Source organism: Pantherophis guttatus, chromosome 1 (assembly GCF_059756535.1).
Source record: "Pantherophis guttatus breed Tessera chromosome 1, ASM5975653v1, whole genome shotgun sequence".
Classification (NCBI taxonomy): Eukaryota; Metazoa; Chordata; class Lepidosauria; order Squamata; family Colubridae; genus Pantherophis; species Pantherophis guttatus.
The window spans coordinates 33,090,577-33,112,467 of NC_142063.1; the positions used below are offsets into that span (position 1 = coordinate 33,090,577).

The 21,891-nt window shown below is 38.5% G+C and overlaps 3 protein-coding genes across 12 annotated transcripts in view; 2 read left to right on the top strand and 1 right to left on the bottom strand.

The window, feature by feature from the left end:
- Positions 1-3,822, top strand: part of MNAT1 (MNAT1 component of CDK activating kinase) — a 118,976-nt gene extending 115,154 nt beyond the window's left edge. Inside the window, exon 8 of the mRNA XM_034433542.2 lies at positions 3,363-3,822. Within this exon, the coding sequence (XP_034289433.1) occupies positions 3,363-3,483 (121 nt within the window). The 3' untranslated portion in view covers positions 3,484-3,822. The remainder of the gene's footprint in view (positions 1-3,362) is intronic.
- The window catches only part of TRMT5 (tRNA methyltransferase 5), a 29,221-nt gene extending 12,504 nt beyond the window's left edge, over positions 1-16,717 (bottom strand). The window contains exons 1-6 of one of the 10 annotated variants that reach the window (XM_087871484.1): positions 16,565-16,717; positions 12,364-13,010; positions 9,759-9,886; positions 6,964-7,609; positions 5,984-6,108; positions 4,917-5,682 (exon numbers count right to left, since the gene is read on the bottom strand). In XM_087871484.1, the coding sequence (XP_087727610.1) occupies positions 6,032-6,108; positions 6,964-7,609; positions 9,759-9,886; positions 12,364-13,010; positions 16,565-16,638 (1,572 nt within the window). In that variant the 5' untranslated portion in view covers positions 16,639-16,717 and the 3' untranslated portion in view covers positions 4,917-5,682; positions 5,984-6,031. Of the gene's footprint in view, positions 1-4,916; positions 5,683-5,809; positions 6,109-6,963; positions 7,610-9,758; positions 9,917-12,363; positions 13,011-16,214 lie in introns of those variants that run through there. The other 9 variants (XM_087871499.1, XM_087871515.1, XM_034433536.3 and 6 more) reach the window with 9 other exon arrangements.
- SLC38A6 (solute carrier family 38 member 6) overlaps positions 16,692-21,891 on the top strand; it is a 46,577-nt gene continuing 41,377 nt past the window's right edge. The window contains exons 1-3 of the mRNA XM_034433541.3: positions 16,692-16,909; positions 18,571-18,701; positions 20,594-20,667. Of these exons, the coding sequence (XP_034289432.1) occupies positions 16,808-16,909; positions 18,571-18,701; positions 20,594-20,667 (307 nt within the window). The 5' untranslated portion in view covers positions 16,692-16,807. The remainder of the gene's footprint in view (positions 16,910-18,570; positions 18,702-20,593; positions 20,668-21,891) is intronic.

Sequence of the window (21,891 nt, forward strand, 5' to 3'; positions counted from 1 at the left end):
TCAGTTTCCTTCAAATGATAATTCTTTTTCAAATTATCAAATGATAATTATTCCATCCCAGCCACTGATGCAGCAGTAAAATAGTATATATGAAAAGATAAGGGATTTCTGCCAGCAACCTCAGAAATCTAATTCAGAAATGTGATGACCATAAAAAATTGAAATAACTCAGATTTGGATTTGATATAAAAAAGTGTCCAAAACTTCCATTGTGGGGTTTGAGGACATAGACTCTTTAAAAAAGAAAACCCAAAGAATTATCATGCTCTTGGCAGAGTTCTAGATCTTTAGACCAAATTTTGTACTTTATGCTACTCTAGAACTGGTTATTGATAAGAAAAATTGGATTCCCTAATTATTGACTGTTATATGAATGATGAGATGTTGATTTGAAGGCTGTAAAAAAATATTCTAAAATTAAATAAGAAATCAGCCTTCAGTTTATAACATTAAGTAGTATGAAATCAGTACCAATATGGACTTTTGAGCAAATGTGAATTGTTTATTTTTAAGATGCATCAATTTCCATACTGCAAATGGTTTTTAAATAATATTTTTATGGAAAATATTGGGGTTATTTTGGTAATATTCAAGAGTGATTTCAAAGTAAGGTTAGCAAAGCCAGTGTCCTTTAAAAGACTCCACCATGGTTGGGAACTTGGGATACTTCATCTCCAGGCACTCAAACCCATAGGATTGTTGTGCCTTCTGGAGCACATCTGGGTAATCTGCTCTCCTGCCCTTATCCAGAGAGGCTCTATAGGACCAATTTATTTGCGGGTTATTTGGTCTTCACTGCTACTACTGTCTCCACTCATTTGGAGATGTGATAGTTCACATCATCTCCCCCAAAAGCCTCCATGGTGCATGTTTGCACACAATTGTGCTTTCAGTGGTTTTTCACCTGCCTTTTGCAGTACTACATTCTGATATATAAACGAACATATAACATTGTAATTATGCAGTGTTATTTGCCATTACACATTATTTCCTTGTATATGTTCATTTTGATGAAGTCCTTTGTATTTTCGTTTATTCTGTTTGGTCTTGGTTATTGATTTGGGATATGTTTTCCAAATTTGTTACTTACTAGTGAACTGATCTTATTTGCATCTTTTAGAGTAAAATGCAGATTGGAAAGGATGGGCTTTGCAGCACACTAAGTGTTACAATTTAAGTGTATTTGGGAAAACAAAGAGTCAATGTGTGACCCAGTTATCATAAAGAACAAGTGTTACAGATGATAACAGTAATGCCCTTTAACATTCTGAAGCACCTTTCTGAAGCCCTGGAAAACCCATTATATGTACAGCAATATGTGCCAGGTTGACAAATACAGACTGGGACAGGGGTGTCAAACTCATGGTGTCACGGCATTGTCACATGACGTATTGGGACCTCCCCCTCCCCCCCAGCTGTATCTCCTCTCCTTAGCGAAACAAATTGTGAAGGGAAAAAATTAAGTATATAGATTACTTAGTTCTTAAAATCAGAACTCTCATAATCATAGGGTAAGAATGAGTGTATAATTCCCAAGAAATGGGGGACTATGGGTAGGTGTCATCCATCTTAAAGCAATTACACACACACACAAAGACGCAATGCAATTCTCTATTCCTACAGTACTAAGAACTTCATTAGGGTATGTCAATAAAAGCTGACCTGCTTTATTATGCATCTTTTTGGGGAACTGTGCACTGTTATAAATTAAAACATTTAACTGTTTGGGTTGTTGTACTGGTGGTTCCATGTTTGTTCCAGCTGGCAAAAAGCTGCTCAGAATTTCCCAGGACAGTGTACAAAAGGCTATGTATGGGTTTCAGGTTTATGTTTGAAACATTGAGATGAAATGACTAAACTGTTCCAGAAGCAAATTGAACCAAGATAGGCTGAATCAAAATAGCTTAATCTTGGTAGTTTGCACTGGAACTATGGAACCTGGTTTTCATTTGCTATACTGTTTTTAAAGACCTAATGCAGTTGGCTGTCTCCTTAAGCAGGGTGGTACTTTATGCTCATAGAGACAAGCATTTGACAGGGTAGAGATTTCATGGGCCACAAATCTTGTTTATAGGATAGCCCCCACTGCTTTTGTTACTCCCTTTCCGATATTTTAACTCTAATGTATATTAAAAAGAAAACGCCATTCCCAAGTAACTCCTTATCTGTTTAATCTTTCCATCACAGCATAAACTGCAGCAGAGGGTTTAATTGGGTACTTCCTCTCTGCTGCTGTCTTGAGGTCTGAATGGTGCCAAGGGCAGAGACTACTGACTGAAATGCATTGTAAGACCAGTGGTGTGCCAAAGCCATGTCTCGCAATTTTCACTGAAATGGGACAAGATGCAAAGTCTTTTGCCTCTGCTGGCTTAGACAGTATCTAAGAGGTCAAAGAAAGATTCACAAATTACAGGCAAGTGAGATCTATTATGATAGAATTAGTGAGGTACCTCCTGGAAGATAAAATTGTGGCAGCCAAATCACGAGGTCACTATCCAAAGGCAGGAGAATGAATTCAGGGAGCAAAGACCCAGAGGATTTCTGGGAAAGGAAGTTTGGAAATTCTTGCTTCCCACCCTGTAGACTAAGCTACGCTTTTATACAGAATTCCTATTTTTGATCTTTGCTGCTCTGCTTTTCTTCAGTGAAATGTAGCGTTTTTCCATGACATGTCTTTTGAGACTTTTTAAAGAAATAACAGATAGTTGAAACCCTGAGAGGCAGTTCATAACTTTAGTCTTGCCACTGCTACTGTATTCGGTTGACTGAGGCTGCTGGTCTTCTAGCATGTAGCAATGGGATTTCCAAAAATTGAAGCTAACATCCCATCTCCCTCTTGCTTTTCTTGCAGCGAGTATCTGAATTTTGGAATTCATTGGCATTTCAGCAGAAGTATCTTGGATACTTCTCACAAACAGAAATGCAGGTTTTCAGTTAATAGGCCTTTTCTGGCCTCAAGATAGGAGCAATTATGAACAAACCAAAACTGTAGTACTGCACATTATTGTGTAAGATGTTCAGGAAATGTTGAGAGAGGTATGTGGCATGGCTGTTTTGGTATAGAGAATTCAGTCTCTAGGCTACATAGATGAAACACCAAATCCATACAGTTTATGTGAATTATAGCCATCTTGAATGCTCGCCAGAGCATAAAGGTCAGGTTTTAAAATAAATAAATTTAATCCAACAAGGATTCTAAATTGAGTTCAGTCTTTCCTGTCTCCAATTCCAGCCTTTTGAGAATGATTCAGTCTATAGAAATGTGTTCAGCAGTGGGACTCAGAGAAGCTGGATTTTCTTCCAATTCCCGTCGTGGAGCATGAAATGTTTCTTTGCTTAGACAATGCTGCTCTTTGTTCTAGGTATCTAAACCATGTCCGAGCTGCTTCCCCACAGGATCTTGCTGGTGGCTACACTTCCTCTCTTGCCTGTCATCGAGCCCTTCAAGAAGCCTTCAGTGGGCTGTTTTGGCATCCTGGCTAACTGGGGGGTAACAGACACCAAAGCAGAGCAAGCAAAACTCAGGTGAAAATCGTTGCCGTCTGCACTATGGCTAAACTGCAATCATCGATCCTTTTTTAAAAAAAACAACAAAAGACATCGTGAAGCCAGCTATACTTAAGTATTAAAAATTCACTAAATAGAAACTTTATTTAGAAAAAGTGGTGGCGTGTATGCATTTTTAAAAACCTTTTCGGTGTTTGGGGATGGGAATGGGAGATGCTTTATGTCACTCTCCTGGGATGTTAATGGAAGATGTGAGCAATTGTTTCATGTATTTAAGGTTTCTGAAACAGACTAGTAAAATTTTTAAAAAATAAACCCGGATGTTCTTGTTGTTATTTTCTGTAGTTTCTATGTCTTCTTTTCAGATTTTTATTTGCAAAAACCACTGAAATGCTGTTTTTATTAAACCTGTATAGTGCAATTCTTCTAAAAGCCAAAAGCCTTTTCTTCTCTTAAACCAGTGTCTAATGCATATGAATTATATTTTACTTCCCTGAATCATGATACAAGAATCGGAGATACATTTTCTTCCATAATACCTTGAGTTCTGAGCAATGAAATCGGAAGCACATTGGAGATTGCAACAACTGTCATTCTGTAAATACGCAATTATGTATCTGGCTCTTAAAAATACCAAAAACACATACAGAAGGAAATCATAACTTATCTGAAACTTTGTGTACAGTTTTTTTTTAATAAACTGAAGCAGAATGGGCCTTTTAGAATATAATAGTGCAAAAATGAGAAGGCTGCAAAACACAAGTGGCTACTGTATCCGTTTTTCTTCAGTATGGAGAAGGCTGACATTTTTCTACCTGTTTGATTTTGGATAGTTTTAAGAGACAAAATAAATAGGGATATACACAATCCAGATTCTAAGATGATTTTGAACATTGATTTTGAACATTGTGATACTCATGGAGAAGCTGCATCTTTTTTTTTTAAGATTCTTTGATTCCAGGAAAAGATGTGTTTGATTTAAGCGGATGTTGATAGATATTAACATGCACTCCAAATCACCTCTTAGCTTTTAAATCTGAATTGCTACATGGCCCTAAAGCATGTAATCTAAACCTTGAAAGTTTAAGAGTCCCAATATAACTCTTAATTCTGGAAGACTATCAAGATTCATCTGATTTTTTTTTCCCATTGAGGATGTTAGTTACTATTTCCAGAGACGATTACTGGATAGTTATTTTATTGCAATAAAACCAATAGCTGGATCAATGTTTATTGGATAAGAAATAACTGCATTAAGACATTTCCCTCCTCCCTTCAATGAAAACTCTTACGATATTGGAAGAATATCACTTCCAAATATCACATCCAAATAAGCAGGTTTCTGGACTAGAGTCCACTCCGTATGATATATGAAATGTTGATTATCAATTGGCAAAAAACCAAGAATGTTATACCGTTTTAAAGACTATGTATTTAATTTGGAAAAATATTTCATGTATTTGAAGCACATCAGCTTAAATGCTCAAATTGGAATTTAGTATTGTGCAGTATCAGGAACAGAAGTACATTTAGAATTCCACAAACCAAGAGTAATAATATGTCATCAGCAGGCATCAAAACTCACTAATTCTGTATTTTCTTACAAAATTAAATACACATCAGCTGTTCTTGAAAACAGCAGAGCAACTGCTTTATTAATTTAGGAAATGGTGGGTTGTCTTTTAAACTGTAATATAAGATGCACTTGAGTATAATTAAGCAAAATGCAAGATGGCCTCTCTAGATGTAACATACACTTAGTTTACAAACTAATATTTTTATTTCATATCCTGAATTCTCCCTTCCTTTGAAACAGGAGCATATAAATATCATATATGTGTATAAATACAGTTGCTTTTATAAACAAGGAAGTGAAAAACTCAGATTATGAATAAAGATGCTCCTCGGTTAATAACCATTCTTTCATCAACTGTTCCAAGTTACAATGGCGCTGAACAAGGAGTCTTACACAGTCCTCAAAGTTGCAGTCATTCTAGTGTCCCATGGTCATGTGATCATGATTCAGGTTTTTGGAAACTGGCTCACAATTATGACACTTGCAGCATCCCACTGTCATGGGACCACCATTTTCAACCTTCACTATACTTCAAATACTTTATTGCTTTATATGTCATCTCCCTTATAAGCGCCTCAGGAGTTGCTCAGGATCTGTGGCTGGACAGAGAATTCACAGGAGCAATGAAAGTACTGCAGAGAAATACTTCATCTTGTTCATTTAATTGTATACTTTTCTCATTGGTGGACGAATAATGACATAAGCTTGAACACAAAATACTACAAATTATGGAAAAATAGAAAATTTAATATTCTTTAGATAAGAGAATTGACCCTTATCTTATATAACAGAACTGAAACATAATCAATATACAATCAGCTCGAGTGTGCAATTATCAACTCTGAGACAGATTAGATAACTGCTGCTACATAGAGAGCAGCTCCAATGTACTTTCCTCACCTTCAAAAATGGAATTAAAATTCTATTCCGTCATGATCCACATATCTCCTAGATGGTTTGATTATTTTCTTCTGTGTAATTTTCATTTGGGCATAGTCGTTTAGATGGAGGTTCTTCTGGATCATCTGCACAAAAAAGTTTAAGATAATTATATCTGAATGGCAGATATATCCATCCATCCATTCAAACCTAATAGCAGTTTATGTTTCTCAGACAGTCTCTAAGCACTATTAATTGTGTGGTTTTGGCTAAATAATTTTCATCGCACATATGCATCGATAGTGGTGATGATCAAAGCAATCTGGTTTCATGCACATGAGAGGCAAATCAAATCTTTCTTATGGTTGTAGATCAGCAAAGGTGATGAGAGGCAGAAAGCTGAGGTAGATAGCAAAGAGTTGCCAGAAGTGGAATAGCATTAGCAGAAGTAGTTGAAAAAAAGAGTTATAAAAGAAAATCTGATGCCAAAATTGGCAAACATCATTAAAATCTTTCATTCAAACTCATAATGCATAAGAATTAGTAATATACAATAAAGACCGCTTTGAATAGATATGGAGAAAATAAGTGAATTATAAGAAAGGGAGCTTGAAAAAGAATGGAGAGGGCCACATAGGAACTGGATTATTTTGGTACCCCACCCCCCCAATGAATCTTTTGAAACACCAATCCTGACATTCAAAAATCTTTTACAATGGCAGTCAGTAACTGACCATTTCACTAAAACATGATTTGGCCTATCCCTTATCACTCAGAAATAAACCAAATTAACAATTTATAGTGATTGGTTTTACAAATCACACAAAACCAAGCCGACTAACTAGATTATAAATTAGTGCAGTATATATGTCAGGTCAATTTGAGACAAGAGACCCATAGTGCTATTTAGCTTTCAACCCAAGAAATATCTTCAATCAGTCAGGAAGCAAAATTTACGAAGCCTCCATTCACCCACATAATATTTTAAATGTTGAATTTACCTGTCAGAGAAGACAGCGGCTCGTATAACACCTCAGCTGGAAGTTGAAAGCTAATGCACATCATTTCTTTATTGGGTGCCACATTTCTCACCCATTTAACAGAACAAAGACCATGTAAGGAAGTTCCCAGTAAAGCTTCAACTCTTTCTTGAACGTCTTGCGTAGGGTTATCATGTTTGGAAAAACAGTGGCAGTGCACTGTAGGAAGTTCATTACTGACTGGCTCTCCATTCAAGAGATGCCTGAAGACATCCAGGAACTCAATTGCCATGGCTGGCAAATTCATGATGATGTGTACAGAATTTTTCCATTCTTTTGAAGAGAGATGCTTGTCCAGTTCTTCTTTCACTGGCCCTTTCAAGAAATTCCTGCCATCCAGATTGAAGACTTTGACTTTTTTGTCCACTTTATTTAATTTACAGTTGTGCTGGAGCCACTTGCATGATTCAGGGTTGAGGTCGTTTGCAAACACAATGCAGTTCTTCTTTGCTGCAGGGATTGCAAAAGGCCCCACCCCTGCAAAGACATCGAAGAGAAGGTCTCCTGGCTTTAAAAGGTTGACAATCCGCAAATGTTCAGTAGAGAGGCGAGGATTCCAATAGACTTTGGAAAAATCAAATTCATATGAGATATAGTTTTCCTTAACCTAGAAGAGTTCAAGTGAATAGGCTGACTGTTAGCTGCCAAAGGTCAGGAAGAGTGAAATGCAATGAAAGATTACATTTTATACCAAAAATTAAAGTTTCCCTTTGCTAGCTATGGAAGAATTGAGAACCATGTCCTTGCAAACGATCAGATTGGGAATAAGGAGACCCAAATTAAGATTCAACCTCGACTATGGAAGTTCACTGCATGACTTTGGCCCAATCATGTTTCAGCCATCCTAATATAGGAGGTGTTATATAACTATGTACGTTCTAGAGGAACAATTGTGTTTATATTGAATGAATAAATATGTTGTCATGTCTATATAGAAGTCATGCTAATTAAAAGACACAAGTCACACAACCCCATAGCTCTATATCACCCTTAAGCATTTATGGTGTAAGAAGGGACAGATCCTTAGAATTACATAGCTACAATTAAAGTTTATAACACTGGTATTTTATATCAATATGAGATCTAGGTTTCATTAGTTGAAAAAAACAATTTAAAACTCTAAAGCATCAATGATTTTCCCATTCAGTGTTTCAAGATGGCTTTTTAAAATTTTGCCTTACTTAAAGGAAAAAGTACAAATCAAATAAATATGTCACTCTCTGAAGTCATGCTTCTGAAAATTAAGAATTACAGTTTGGTTTACAGTTTCTTCTGTAATATATATTTTAAATAAATTCTTATTTTTTAAGAGAACATACATTTATGTATGTTATCCTTCATGAGCAGTAACAATATATACTTAAGTTTATTTTGTATCAGGGAGTTAGAAATATCAATAGTATATCCTGAAGGCAAAAGCTGAGATAAATGAGAGTAATATACTAAAACAATACAGTACAGACACCTTTTCAGGAATCTTAAATACAAGATCAGCCTTATATACACGAGTCCTAAATCTTATTGAAGCAATCCACTTTGCTCATTTGCTTTACAGGTAGTTCTTGGGTTACAATGGCAATTGGGACTGTAATTTCTGTCACTAAGTGATGTGGTTATCAAATGCAACAATCTGTGACCACCTTGCTTATCAACGACAATCTAGGCAGTCATAGTTATTGTCATAGCTGAGATGTAGGAGGACTGACAGAAATTGGGGGCAGAGGTAAAAGAGAGATTAGCCAAGAATCCCTACGTAGCCATAAGTGAATTAAGTCCAATCTTCCTTGAATTCTGTTGACCCTTATCTAACTCCAAGCAGGAGCTGTTAGTTGAGAATATTCCTGTGCATAGGCATGAGTAACAATAAATCAGTGTAACTGGACCTTCACATGTGCATTTGATCTTTTGCACCCAGCATCCAAGACTGTGTGGGTCATTAAAAGGCCCTCACATGACCAGAGTCCAAGGCAAACAGGAAAGCGGGCAAGGCTGTAGGGCAGATAGGTACTACAGGTGGGACAGCAGGGGCTGGAGGTGGGTGCTCTTGAAGATGGGTAGGCAGGCAGGGGCCATTTACAAGTGCAAATTTACATTTGCAGGAGCCATTTACAGGTGGGCGAAGAGGTGCTATGAGATCACAGGGTTCTTGTACACTATAGCAGGGCTCCTTGGTAGCAACAAAGACTTACAAGAGTGACTTGAAACTTTCCCTGCCTGCTTCCCCATTGACTTTGCTTGTGGGAAGCTGGAAAGGATGGTTGCAAATGGTAATCATATAACTGCAAGGAAGTTGCAATACTCACAACTTCACAGATCATTCATAGGTCCCCCTGTTCAGCACCATTGTAATTTTGAACGGTTACTGAATAGTAACCTGAGAACTACCTGTATTCAAACCAAATGAATAAATACTAAATAAAGCAATTCTGAAAAAGAAAAAAAAGATCTAAACTGGATCTAAAACAAATGTTTCTGCAATAATTCAACTCTATACATGTGTGTGTGCAAGGACATTACATAAATTCAGCCACTGGTAAGCTAATATTCCTTTTACTAGAAACTTTTAATCAGAGCTGCAATTTTATTCAGCCTAGACGAGGATATCTGAAAACACAGATTGCAAACTATGGAATTGTGAGGCAGACAAGAAATCATAGTCTAATGTTCAATAATGTCTATTTCTTGCTCTGCTTGCATCTCCATGTTAAGAGCATTCTTTTTTGGCTAGAATAAAATACAATTGAAAGTCTCAGTACCTTTGTTATCATGTTGGCACCATCTCCAGCTAGTAGCTCCATTTCAAAGTTTCGATACATGCTGTCAATAATATTGATTTTATTTACAGCACAGGTTATTCCTTGATTTTTGTCAACGATAACGTGTCCTGAAAGAAAGCCATGCAAAAAACACCCCCCTGACCATTTAATAACTATGATAAAAGTGGTAAGCGAATTATAAAAAACCTCTTCCATGATATGAATGCTTCATTTCTAAACAAAGAAAGGTAATCTTATCTACAGTTCTTCCCCAGAGCATGAAGGATTGTATTATCCTTGCAAAGGGATGTGGCCTGACCATCTCTCTTTGTCTCTAAGGGAAGCTCCTTAAAACTATTTCTTATGGAACTGCCAAAAAGCTTGCTTCTGAAATCTTTTAACATTATATTCTTCCCTATACAGAAAAAACTTACAATTTAACATCCATTTTTCCTCATTTTGGGAAGTTTGTTGCATGGTTAAGGGGCAAAACGGTATCTTAAGCCTGACAAGACACAGTGCCACTCTCAGTCCAATTAGATCAGGAGTTTCAAACTCAATTTCATTGAGGGCCGCATCAGGGTTGTGTTTGACCTCGGGGGGCCAGGGTGGGCATGGCCAGCTTGATGTCACTCGTGTCAGGACGCCTGTGGTGGCCCGAGCACTCTGCCAGTGAAAACGGGTTCCCGAGCTCAGTTTTTGGCTGCGACGGCCTCCTATAACCCTCTGCCAGCAAAAACGGAGCTCAGAAGGGCTGCCCACGGCCCTCACGAGCTCTGTTTTCACTGGCAGAGGCACTACGGCCAGTCCTTTGCTGTTTCCAGGGCGGCCCCATGGGCCAGATCTAAGTACCCCACAGGCCGGATCTAGCCCCGGGGCCTTGAGTTTTGACACCCCTGAATTAGATTTATCCTTCTGTATAATATTTATTTATTTTAAAGAGATATTAGAGAGGAAGATGCAATTGTAAAAAGGCAGCAAAAATGGAAAAAGAGAAATGGCTAGAGAAGATGGGAACCTTCTCTCTAATTTTTTTAATAAAACAAAACTTGTATACCCTTTTAAATATTTGAATGCATTATTCAAAAATTTGAATTCAAGAATTTATATTATATTATCCAAGTGCATAATATTTTCTGTTTACTCAACAGAAAACTTCATTAAGGGGAAGGAGGGGGACTATTCCCATACAGGACCTACTCTTTTGTCCTTTCAGTCTATAGCATAGAAAGAATTGCCAAACTATTCTTGACTCAGTATAGGAAATATCAACCAACGACAGGGAGACAGGAATGATCAAAGGGGAAAAGAGAGAGACATTGAGCAGAGACCTGTCATTATTGCCGGTATACAGCCACTGGGACAGCTGAAAGGAAGAAGCTGGCATTTTGCCAACTGACAATTTTGGATATTAACAAGAATTAGGATGTAAAAACATCAGAGCAGAACTCCCATGTAAAAGTCTTTGAAATCCTGCCTTTTCCCCAAAGGTTGGTTTAGAATAAAGGGGGGGGGGGGTGAGGGGAGATTTTACATGTTAATTTTAATGTCTTTTCCTCTGGACGTATATAATTCTTTATCTTTTATCTTGGTTCCTGCTGTCTATAATGTTGCATGCCACCCAGAATCTTTATGGTTCACAAATTTTGATAAATATAACACACTACCTCTTTTTTTTTTTTTACATTATGCAGACATATTGCCTCTTAATGCAGAGACCATCTCTCAGGTTGTCTGCACCTTCTGAAGGGGTAGGGAAGGGATAAAACCTTATGCTTGGCATTCTGTGGATGCTGCTGGAATCATCATCCTGAGCTTACCGTGCCATGAAATCACTATGTGACTTCCACACCCCATACCTCTGCCATTCCATACACCATACTACTCTGTCGGCCCTTCCCTTGGCTGCCGAGAAATAGGGGCTGAACCATATGACAATGCTGAAATACACTTGCTTTCAACGCTTTTAAACTGACAAAACTGATGGGAATGTTTTACCCAAATCAATCGTGCCTAAGATTGCAGAAAGAAAGAGATGCATTTGTTGCTTTTAACCACAGCCAAAAGTCAAGCAAAAGACGCAGTTCTATGACTTCCTATTTAAACTCAGGGAAACTGAATATTCCATTTATTCTTCCAGGTTCTGTTGCATTCTACACAACTCTAGGAAGATAACAGCTCAGCAGTTGCGCTCATACTCTTCAAGCAGAAGGTCACAAATTTCGATTTCCCCAGCATCTTTATTTAAAAGGATTGGTTAGCAGCTGACGGGAAAAGACCTCTGCCTCCAATTTTAGAAAGCCGCTGCCAAGGCTAGATTGACAGTCTGAGCTGATACAAAGTACCTTCCTTTTTAAAAAAAAAATTAAAAAAAAACATACAAACCATTGAAATTGACCTTGCTTTAAATTAAATCCTGTATCACATATTGTGCTAATTTATGCATTAAATTACACATCAGTATCCTTTACAAAAGATTTATTGCTGCTGAACAATTAATTTTCCTATCTAATTTTAAATATTAGCCCGATTATCTCTTTAGAAACCATTAAAAAGCATTTCTACAGTTTTTTTGATTACACAGGAATTCCTGACCATAACCTACCAATTAAATGTTTATAAGGCAGCTGATGGCTTCTCAGATTCATGTGTGCAATATGGCCAATTCTGCTAAAGGCTGTGGTGATTTCCTGGCCTTCAGGAAGCACTGCTTTCAGAATTTCTTCTGTCTTGAAATTATCATAAGTAAGTTCCATGTTATACTTGATTATTTCAGGGTTAATACCAAAGCTTTTTAAGATCTGTTGCTCAGATTCACCCAGAGAACTGTCAGCAGATATTTTATGTGGGTCTAACAAAATGTACTTTCTGTTTTCATCGTCAGGGTCTTCAACGACTCTCTTGAGACCTGGTCGCTGGAGTAGTACTCCTTTAAGAGATTTCAGCAGATTGCTTGTTATGTCTTTGTTAACTAAAAGAGCTGGGATGATAATATCATTCTTGAAAGCAGCTTTGTCAAGGGTGGTCATTCCACGTACTCTGGGATGCGGCAAGAATCCATCAAGGTCAGGTTTCTTATCGGCCATCTCCTGCAGGGTGAAGAAACTTTGTCTCTGAATTTTTGGAAGATGTTCAGGCAATCGATTAAAAGACCGGTTCCAAAGCAACCAGAGTGTTGGAAATAATGTTTCTGATCCAAAATACTTCACTTTCAGGAGGCAAGGGAATAAGCTTTTTAATTGCCTTAAAAATCTAAAAGAAAAAGTGTCTATTTTTAGAGATTACTCAGAGAAAAAGTACAAGTTTGCATGTCTGTACGGCAGTCATAAACTATTTGTATAAGAAAGTCTAAACCAAACTTTGGGTTATGCAAGATTTGATGTAATAACAAACTTCACAGAAGATTGATTGATCTACAAATCATGCTTACTCATTTTAGTGAGCACTCTTTGGTGCTCTCTCAGCTTGATGGTTTTCTTGTAGACATCATCAGCACTAATGATGCTACCTAGTTTGATACTGAATGAAACATTTGCAAGAAAACCACCAAGCTCAGAGAGCACCAAGGACCCCGCAGTTCTACCCTGAGCTAAAAATAGTCTCTTCTATTCTCTTGAAAGTTCCCTGCTAGCTATAGCTTCCTTTTTTTATCCAAAGTGGCAAATCACGATTACCATGTTCAGAACAAGCCAAACTTCTAAACCAAGTTTGAAGGATGGTTTAAAATCTTGGCTTGTTCTAGACCAGTGAGGGCAAACCTTTTCGGCACCAAGAGCCGAAAAGGGAGCACTTCGCATGCATGCTCATCAGGGCCACAACCAGGAAGAGGAGCTGCCCAGGGGGCATGCGCACGCCGGATAAGGTAATTCCTGTTTCCAGCGTAGGCACATGCAGTCCAGCAAGCAAGTCTTATGATTACTGCCGCACATGTGCATGCGACGATCAGCTGGCCATCAGATGGCCAACTCTTCCGGTTTCCGGCACTGCCGCACGCACAAAGGCCAGCTGATCATCACGTACGCATGAACGCCAGAAACCAGGAAGAGGAACGGGCGGCGCTGTGTGTGCCAGGCAATATGGCTCCATGTGCCACATTGGGCACGCGTGCCATAGGTTCGCCATCATGGTTTTAGACCTTATAGTCATACTTTTGGTAATCCCAAAATTACAATTAAAGGATTTCTGGGTTTATCTATTGCATGCTAAGAGAAGGTAAAATAAAATATTCTCTACACCAGGGGTGTCAAAGTCGCGTCATCACAGCATTGTCACGTGACGTATCAGAACTTTTTTCCCCTTCGCTAAACCAGGTGGGGGTGTGGCCAGGGCGTGATGCATCTGACCTGTGGGCGAGTTTGTGGCCCTGCTCTACACAAATAAAAAACTTGCACATATTGACTTAATAAACATTTTGCTGTTAAAATAAATGTAATCTTTGTTTAATGTCCATTTAATGTCATTGAATGATTGACGTTATGATGGTTATGAATGAACAGACTTAGAATCAGTCCTCTAATTTTTGGTCACTGCAGCACTCCATAGTCACACGAACAAATCTGGGTGAACACAGGCCTACTCACATTTACAACTGACTTTTGGCTACTTGCTGCTACCAGCTATCCCTGCAACCTGGCCCTACCTAACTCCACTGAGCTTGGGCACCTCGCGTATTACTGTACTAGGTGGGGCCTTCTTACATGCCTCCTTTTGCATCAATTCAGTCAGGGCTTCTCTCACACACCAGCCAAAGCTTCTCAGGTGTGCTGGCTGGAGCCTCCATTCATGTGCTAGTCCAACTGTCTACAACCAACCCAGAGCCCTCTTTCAGGAAAGGACGCCTTGGCTGGTACAAATGAGAGCCCTGGGTGGGGTGCGAGAGAAGCCCTGGCTGCATCGGTGCAAAAGAAGGTGGCCTAAAGAAGGCCCCAGACAATACAGTAATGGCATGTGGTGTGGTGGGAGTGCAGTAACAATAGTGGGTCAGCAGGCGACCCAGAGGGCCAAAAAAGGTGAATGGGGGAGGTTGAAACAAAGGTAGTTCCTTAACTTTTTTCAATAAAGGCTTGGACCCTCATCTAATAACGTGTGGGATTTGCTCAATGATAATAACTGGAACTGCCAATGCTAAGCAGAGTGGTTATTTAATGTTCAGTTTAACAATCGCATCACTTAAAGACAGAGTTGCCAATCCCAATTAGGGTCATTAAGTGAGGATTACCTGTATACATGTCAGACTGGATCAGTTTCACATAGTGAAAACAGAATACATTTAAATATACATATATAATCAAATAATAATAAATGTGCAAATGAAGAACCAAAAGCAGATCAGAATGTTGCAGATTTCTCATCTCGTTCTTAGCATAGTCCAGTTGTCTTGCATAAAAAAGACAATGAAAACCTCAATAACCATGTTTCATGATCACATACCAACTTAAATGATTTGAGTTCTCAAAACATGGCTAAGCTTGAAATCAGACAAACTATATCTTATCTATAGCTTAAGACACTATAAAGTGCAGGTAGTCCTCGACTAACAACCATTCGTTTAGTGACCGAAGTTACAATGGCACAGAAAAAAATGACTTATGGTTGTTTTTCACACTTATGACCATTGCAGCATCCCCATGATCATGTGATCAAAATTCAGATGCTCATATTTAGTTCATATTTATGATGGTTCCAGTATCCCACAGTCACATGATCATCTATTGCAACTTTCTGACAAACAAAGTTACGGATTCACTTAACAACTATGTTGCTAACATAACAATTGCAGTGATTCATTTAACAACTGTGGCAAGAAAGGTCGTAACATGGGGCAAAACTCAAAACTGTCTCGCCTAGCAATGGAAACTTTGTCCTCAATTGTGGCCATAAGATGAGGACTACCTGTACTATGTCAGTTCTTCCCAGTCCAGCCTGCTTCTATCTTGGTAAATTTTTAAATATTCCTCTTAAATCATTTTGACATCACATTTATACATTACTTTGTGTGAATGTGTCTATGTGTGCTCTTGAATCTGTCTTAACTCCTGGCGATTCTCTGGGCAAATCCATGTAGTTTTCTTAGCAAAATTAAACTTTGGGATTCACTACCATGAGATGTGGTGCCAGCTACCACTTTGGCTGGCTTCAATTGGTCCAAAAAGTTGGACCAATTTATGGTCATCATAGAATCAAAGATGATGCATTTTTAGCATTTTACCACATTGAAATTAATTTTTCATTCACTGTATTGTTGCTAGCCACTGTCTTTTTAAATTTTTTATTTACTTTCATTTATTTATCACATTTTTATGCCACCCGTCTCCCTCATAAGGTGACTCTGGGCGGCTTAATGAAATACCAAGAGCATAACAATGTTACTAGGACAATCTTGTCATTTATCTAAAGTCGAAGGTTGTGTAGTTTTTTTCTACGATTGGAGATTTTTCGCAAGGTTGACAAGGTTACCTGCTGAGGGTGCTTTTGCAAGGAGCCTTCTACAATCTGGTACCCCCACTCTGCATTTATAAACCAGAATTCTGTTTTAACCACCGATTTCTCTCATCAGGCAGGGTTTAGTTTCAACGCTCCCTCCAAATTTAATCCCTTTGGACGGTCTCTTGTAGCACTTGCAACGTGCATCTTCTATCTGCCTTACTTTCGGAGAAAAGCGAGTCTCCAAAGAGGGAAAGGGACGGTCTGCAGAGGAGAGAGCTCGACGTGGGTTCCTCGTATTCAAGACCCCCAATCCCCCCTCTCGTGCGCCCTATGGAAACGAGGGCAGAGAAAGAGGCCCTTCCCGCGTCTCCTTGCCTCACCTCATGCCGGCCTGGCGCCGCGTTCCCTTCGCTCCTTCCCCCCAAGAGCAGCCCGGCCTTCCCGGCCTCATCATCACCAGTCGCCGCGGCGAAAGGCGGAAAGGGGCGGTGCGGCCCGGGCCTTCCCGCCCTCAGACTGGCTCTGGGTAGGGCCGAGCGCCGCCTCCTCCACCACCTCGGCCGGCGGACTGAGAAGGCGGCGGTGGCTGGAGGTTATTGCAGCCTTTGCTCGCCCGGCGCACCATGGAGCAGCCGCGAATTTCCTCAGTCAATTCCGAGCCGGGGTGGTATTTGTCGGCTCAGGACCTGGAAGAGGGAGCCCCGCTCCTCTCGCCCCCGGACACGGTGCGTGTCGTGCTTGGGGGCTCTCGGGGTGCGGGGACGCGCGGCTTTCTCAGGCAGCCTTGCGGGCTTTCCCTTTCTCCCTCTCTCTCTCGCTGTCTGAACCGCGCTTGAACCCAGTTTCTGAATTAACTCATTTTGTGGGTTCGCTTAATACACCGAGCCACGGGCTATCCCGGTGTTTGCAACCTTTGCTGTTCTAAGATGCGCGGACCCCAACTTTAAAAGTCCCAGCAAGGGGAATTTTGGGAGGTCCCCGCCTCTTAAGGCGAACCAAATCGGCTGGGTGTGCAGTGCACAACGATGCTGAACCGGTGGAAACAAGGGTTAAGTCTTACCAAGCTTCATATCTAGAAACGTACAGACACAGTTTTAAGCCTGAACACGAAGGTGAAAAACATCTAGGGTGAGTCAGGGTGAAGAAGTCACATGGTATGATTGCCATCAATATGTGACCTTGTTAGGATGTGAATTCACACTGCCTCAATTGCCCCGAAGTCTTCACAATAGCATCCCTTTTCAAATGTGTGGGGACTACAGTTCTAGTGGCCTCCCCAATGGAAAACGTTTAATCTAGGCAATGAGAGCCCAGTTGGTGTAATGGATAAGGCACCAGATTAATCATTGAGGTCACACTTTAACAGTAACAGAGTTGGAAGGGACCTTGGAGGTCATCTAGTTCAACCCCCTGCTCACGCAGGTGACCTGTACTAGGGATTTGAATCACTGAACTGCTGACCTTTCTGATTGACAAGCTCAGTGTCTTAGCCACTGAGCCATCTAGCCAGGCAGATTGAGTTCTAATCCTGTTTAGGCATGAAGACAGCCAGAGGACGTTGTGTTAGCTTGCTCTCTCTTGGCCCTAGGAAGAAGGAGGCAGTGGCAAATCACTTCTGAAAACATTAAGCAAAAGTACATGATTTTTCCAAGCAGTTGCCAGAGGTCAAGACCAATTTAAAGACACTTTTTAAAAAAATTGAGGCACTGGCAAATTTACAATCTTATAGGGGAAAAAATAGCATCCACTGTTGCCACCAAACTTACATTTCACAGCATCTTAAAGCCTCACTGGAAGTGCCCTATTACCACAGAAGCAAATAATGCAACAGAGATCCTCCCCACTTTATAATTTTCCAACCTGCCCAGATGGGGTATTCCACATGGTTATGTCCCCTAGAACTTTCCAACCCTGTGCAATCTATAGAATGGGTAGATATTCTTGTATGCCCATAGTGATAATAGACATATCTTTTGCAACAAAGATTTGCTCCGTGAATATCCCAAATGCATCTTCATAAAGCCACATAACACAAATGCATCCGTGTATGCATATTATGCTACCGGTACATGCATGTAGCAGACATGCTATATGCTATGTTACAATTGTTTTTCATAGACTTTTTAGAATTATTTCATTCAAAACCTATCTATTTTGAATCCTTAGGGTATGTTTAATATAAATGCATATTTTAAATCAGCTCCCATTAGAGCAACTGTAACAAAAATATTTGTATGTCAAACACATGATTTAAGATTACTGAGAATCTGTTAATTAATTGGTTTCTTTCATACTTTTATTTCATACTTGGTTTGACCTTGAAAAACTATTTAACCTAGATTAAGAGATCTGAATGGAACAATGCATTTGGTTCTAACATTTGCAGGTATCGCTGAATCGTGTATCAACTGGCACCTCCTTTGGCTTTTCTGTATTTAATTTAATGAATGCTATCATGGGAAGTGGGATTCTTGGTTTGGCATATGTCATGTCCAAGACAGGAATCATTGGATTCAGGTATGTTTTTATTATCAGTTCTATTTTTGAGTATTTTAAAATTTTTATTGTGCTTTATATTTACTTTTACGTTTAAGAATAGGGATTTTTTTAAAATTTAAGTAAAACTGATTATTTTAAGAATAAAAATAGCTAAAACTGAACAAGCAGGTTGAGAGAATGTTACATTCCAGATCCCTCTTCTAGTCTCTAGTGGTATACTATTGGACATTATTAATTATGATTTCAAGTACAAAAATCAGGCATTTAATTTTAATAAATCTCATTTTTGATGTCTCTACAAAATCAAAAGAAAATAGTGCGAAGAAAGGTACATTGTGATGCTTTGCATGAGGTTCAGTCCTCAACATCTCCAGTCAAAATTGGGAAAGAGTTGTCTAACTCCAAAGAGCTTATCATTGCAGACAATACTGAGCAAGATATTATGATATAGATAAAGTTATTTTCTATTTATCTATGTATAATAGAATGGAAAATAATTAAATCAATGCAATGAAATCTCTTACAGTTGTCTTATAGAGAGGGCCTCCTCGGGATGCCATCAGCCAAACAATGTAGGCTGGTGACTCCCAGGGGGAGGGCCTTCTCTGTGGGGGCACCTACCCTCTGGAATCAGCTGCCCCCAGAGATAAGGAGAATCCAAGACCTCGGTGCCTTCCGCCGTGCCCTTAAAACCTTCTTTTTCCAGCAAGCCGGGCTGGCCTAACACTTTTTAAAATGTTTTTAATTGTCTGTTATTGTTTTTAATCATGGGACCAAATTTATATATATCTTTTTAATTGTATTTTAATGTTTGTAGTTTATGTTTTTACTTGGCTGTTCACTGCCCTGAGTCCTCAGGGAGAAAGGCGGTATACAAATTTAAAATAAATAAATAAATAAATAAATTGGTGTAGGGATTTATTTTATCAGAAGTCCTATATTCTGCAACTGTAGTACAGAAATCAGTTTTGTATTCACATTGTTGAAATATGGTTTATTGAATGAACCAATTCAGCCTTGCAGATATATCAAATAATCATAACTTTTCCCCTACAGCGATAGCAAATCAATCAGATTATATTTTAGTGTAATGAATAAATCCAGTTCAGTCTGATTTGGCAGTGCTAGCCCAAGTACTCTGGGTACTCCAAGTACTCCGCCCTGGGTCTTCGGAGAGGGGCGGCATATAAATTGAATAAATAAAAATAAATACTCTTCTATGTGACTGAAGGAGGCCATCATCATTTTAATTAGAAATGCAAAACGTTGTATCTGGGGCCTTCTTAATGTAGAAAAGTCCTTCTTCATATTCTATTCACTAAAACATTCAAAGTTAAAGTTCTGTAATTACCTATGTAAAAATCAGGTTTTGGCATATCAGTTTTCAGTTATGTGTCCAAATTGCACAAATATTTGTTCTGATGGATGCATATTGAAAACACTTTTTTGGGGGGGGGGCTTGGGAATTATGATTTACTTTGCCGCTCAAGGTTTATACAGCTAGAGCCAGATACTGTGATGATTAGTGAGCAAACATATAGCTGATATTTATTGTTCCTCTGCTCATTGGTATCTGCTCATCACAAAGATAAAATACAATCATTTAAAATACTTTAAATGTTATCAAAGTGTATGTTGTAACAACATACACTTTGTCATTTGTCATTTTTGCTAGATTTGAATGAGTCATAAAAAGTTGCTAAATATCAGAAAAAGCAGAACATGGAAAAAGGAATTAGCAGTCATGTGCATCATATTCTATCTTTTCAGATACAAAACGAGGAAATATGTCTTATGATTTTTTTTTTGTTCTTGGTTGTTTGGGGGAAAATGTAGCTTTTCAACTCTCTATTTTAGTGGGAAACAATGATTGATGACATTGACATTCATTATTTTTCTTTTTGTTCTAGTATGCTGATGTTAATTGTTGCTACCCTTGCATCTTATTCTATATTTCTGTTGCTTACTATGTGCATTTACACTGGTAAGTAAAAATGCTATATAATTTTAAGGAGCTTTGTATAAATCTTTAGTGTTTGTATAAAGCATAAGTCTTTAGTGGAGGCAAAATAGAAATATATTCAGATTTTACAATCTACATTTCACTAGTCACATCCTTAGAATAGTCTATGCAATACAGGCAAATAATTTATAACCTTATAACATTACTACGAGGGTCAGTAGCCTCTTTAGATGGTGACACTGTTGCAAAAACCTGGCTACCGATATATGTATATTCATATGTACATACATATATACATGCATATGCATACACCCACACCCACCCACAAGGCAAATTACATCATTATTGTTGCCAAGAAAACTGTATGGATATATCTCTGTAATTGATGATGATGATGATGTTATCCATTCATCCACATAGTTTGCCTGAATTGTTGTTTACCAAGACTATAAATTATTAATGTTGATTATATATCTGATGAAAAATACTTTATCTTTATAAATCAAGATACACTTTTTGTTTTAAGTCTATTTCTGAAATATTTTCAAGAACAAGTTCTGAATTTTGTTCTTATTTAATATATTCATTCAGTGAGGTGATAGGATTATGTATGTGCTTCAGAACTGTTTTAACATGGATGGTCCTTAAAATAGGATTTGCTGCATTTTGACAATGCTCTTATCACATCTTTTCTTTAAAATTTAATTAGAAACTATATTTTCTGCTCTGGGTTAGAAAGGAGCTAAACATGCTTGCTAGATGTCATGTACATTGCAAATAAAAACAATCCCTGTCTTGGACAAATTTTTACCTGAATTTCAGAAGTTTATAGCTATACAAGTAGAGCTATGTTGAAAAAAAATGAAATATGAAGAAAAGACATAGAGGGGCATGTCTTTTGTGTAAGTGTGAATGCGAAGTTAGTAGTATAAAGTCCAGAAAACTTAGGTCCTTTTTTTAAAAAAGTGTCTCTTTCCTTTTATCTGAGACAGTTGATAATTCCCTTCCAATATTGTCTTCATAAGGGGATGTGGTTGCTCAGTGGCTAAGACGCTGAGCTTGTTGATCGAAAGGTTGATAGTTCAGCGGTTCGAATCCCAAGTAGCTCCTGTTACATGTCCCAGCTTCTGCCAACTAGCAGTTCAAAAGCATGTAAAAATGCAAGTAGAAAAATAGGGACCACCTTTGGTGGGAAGGTAACAGCATTCTGTGCGCCTTTGGCGTTTAGTCATGCCGGCCACATGA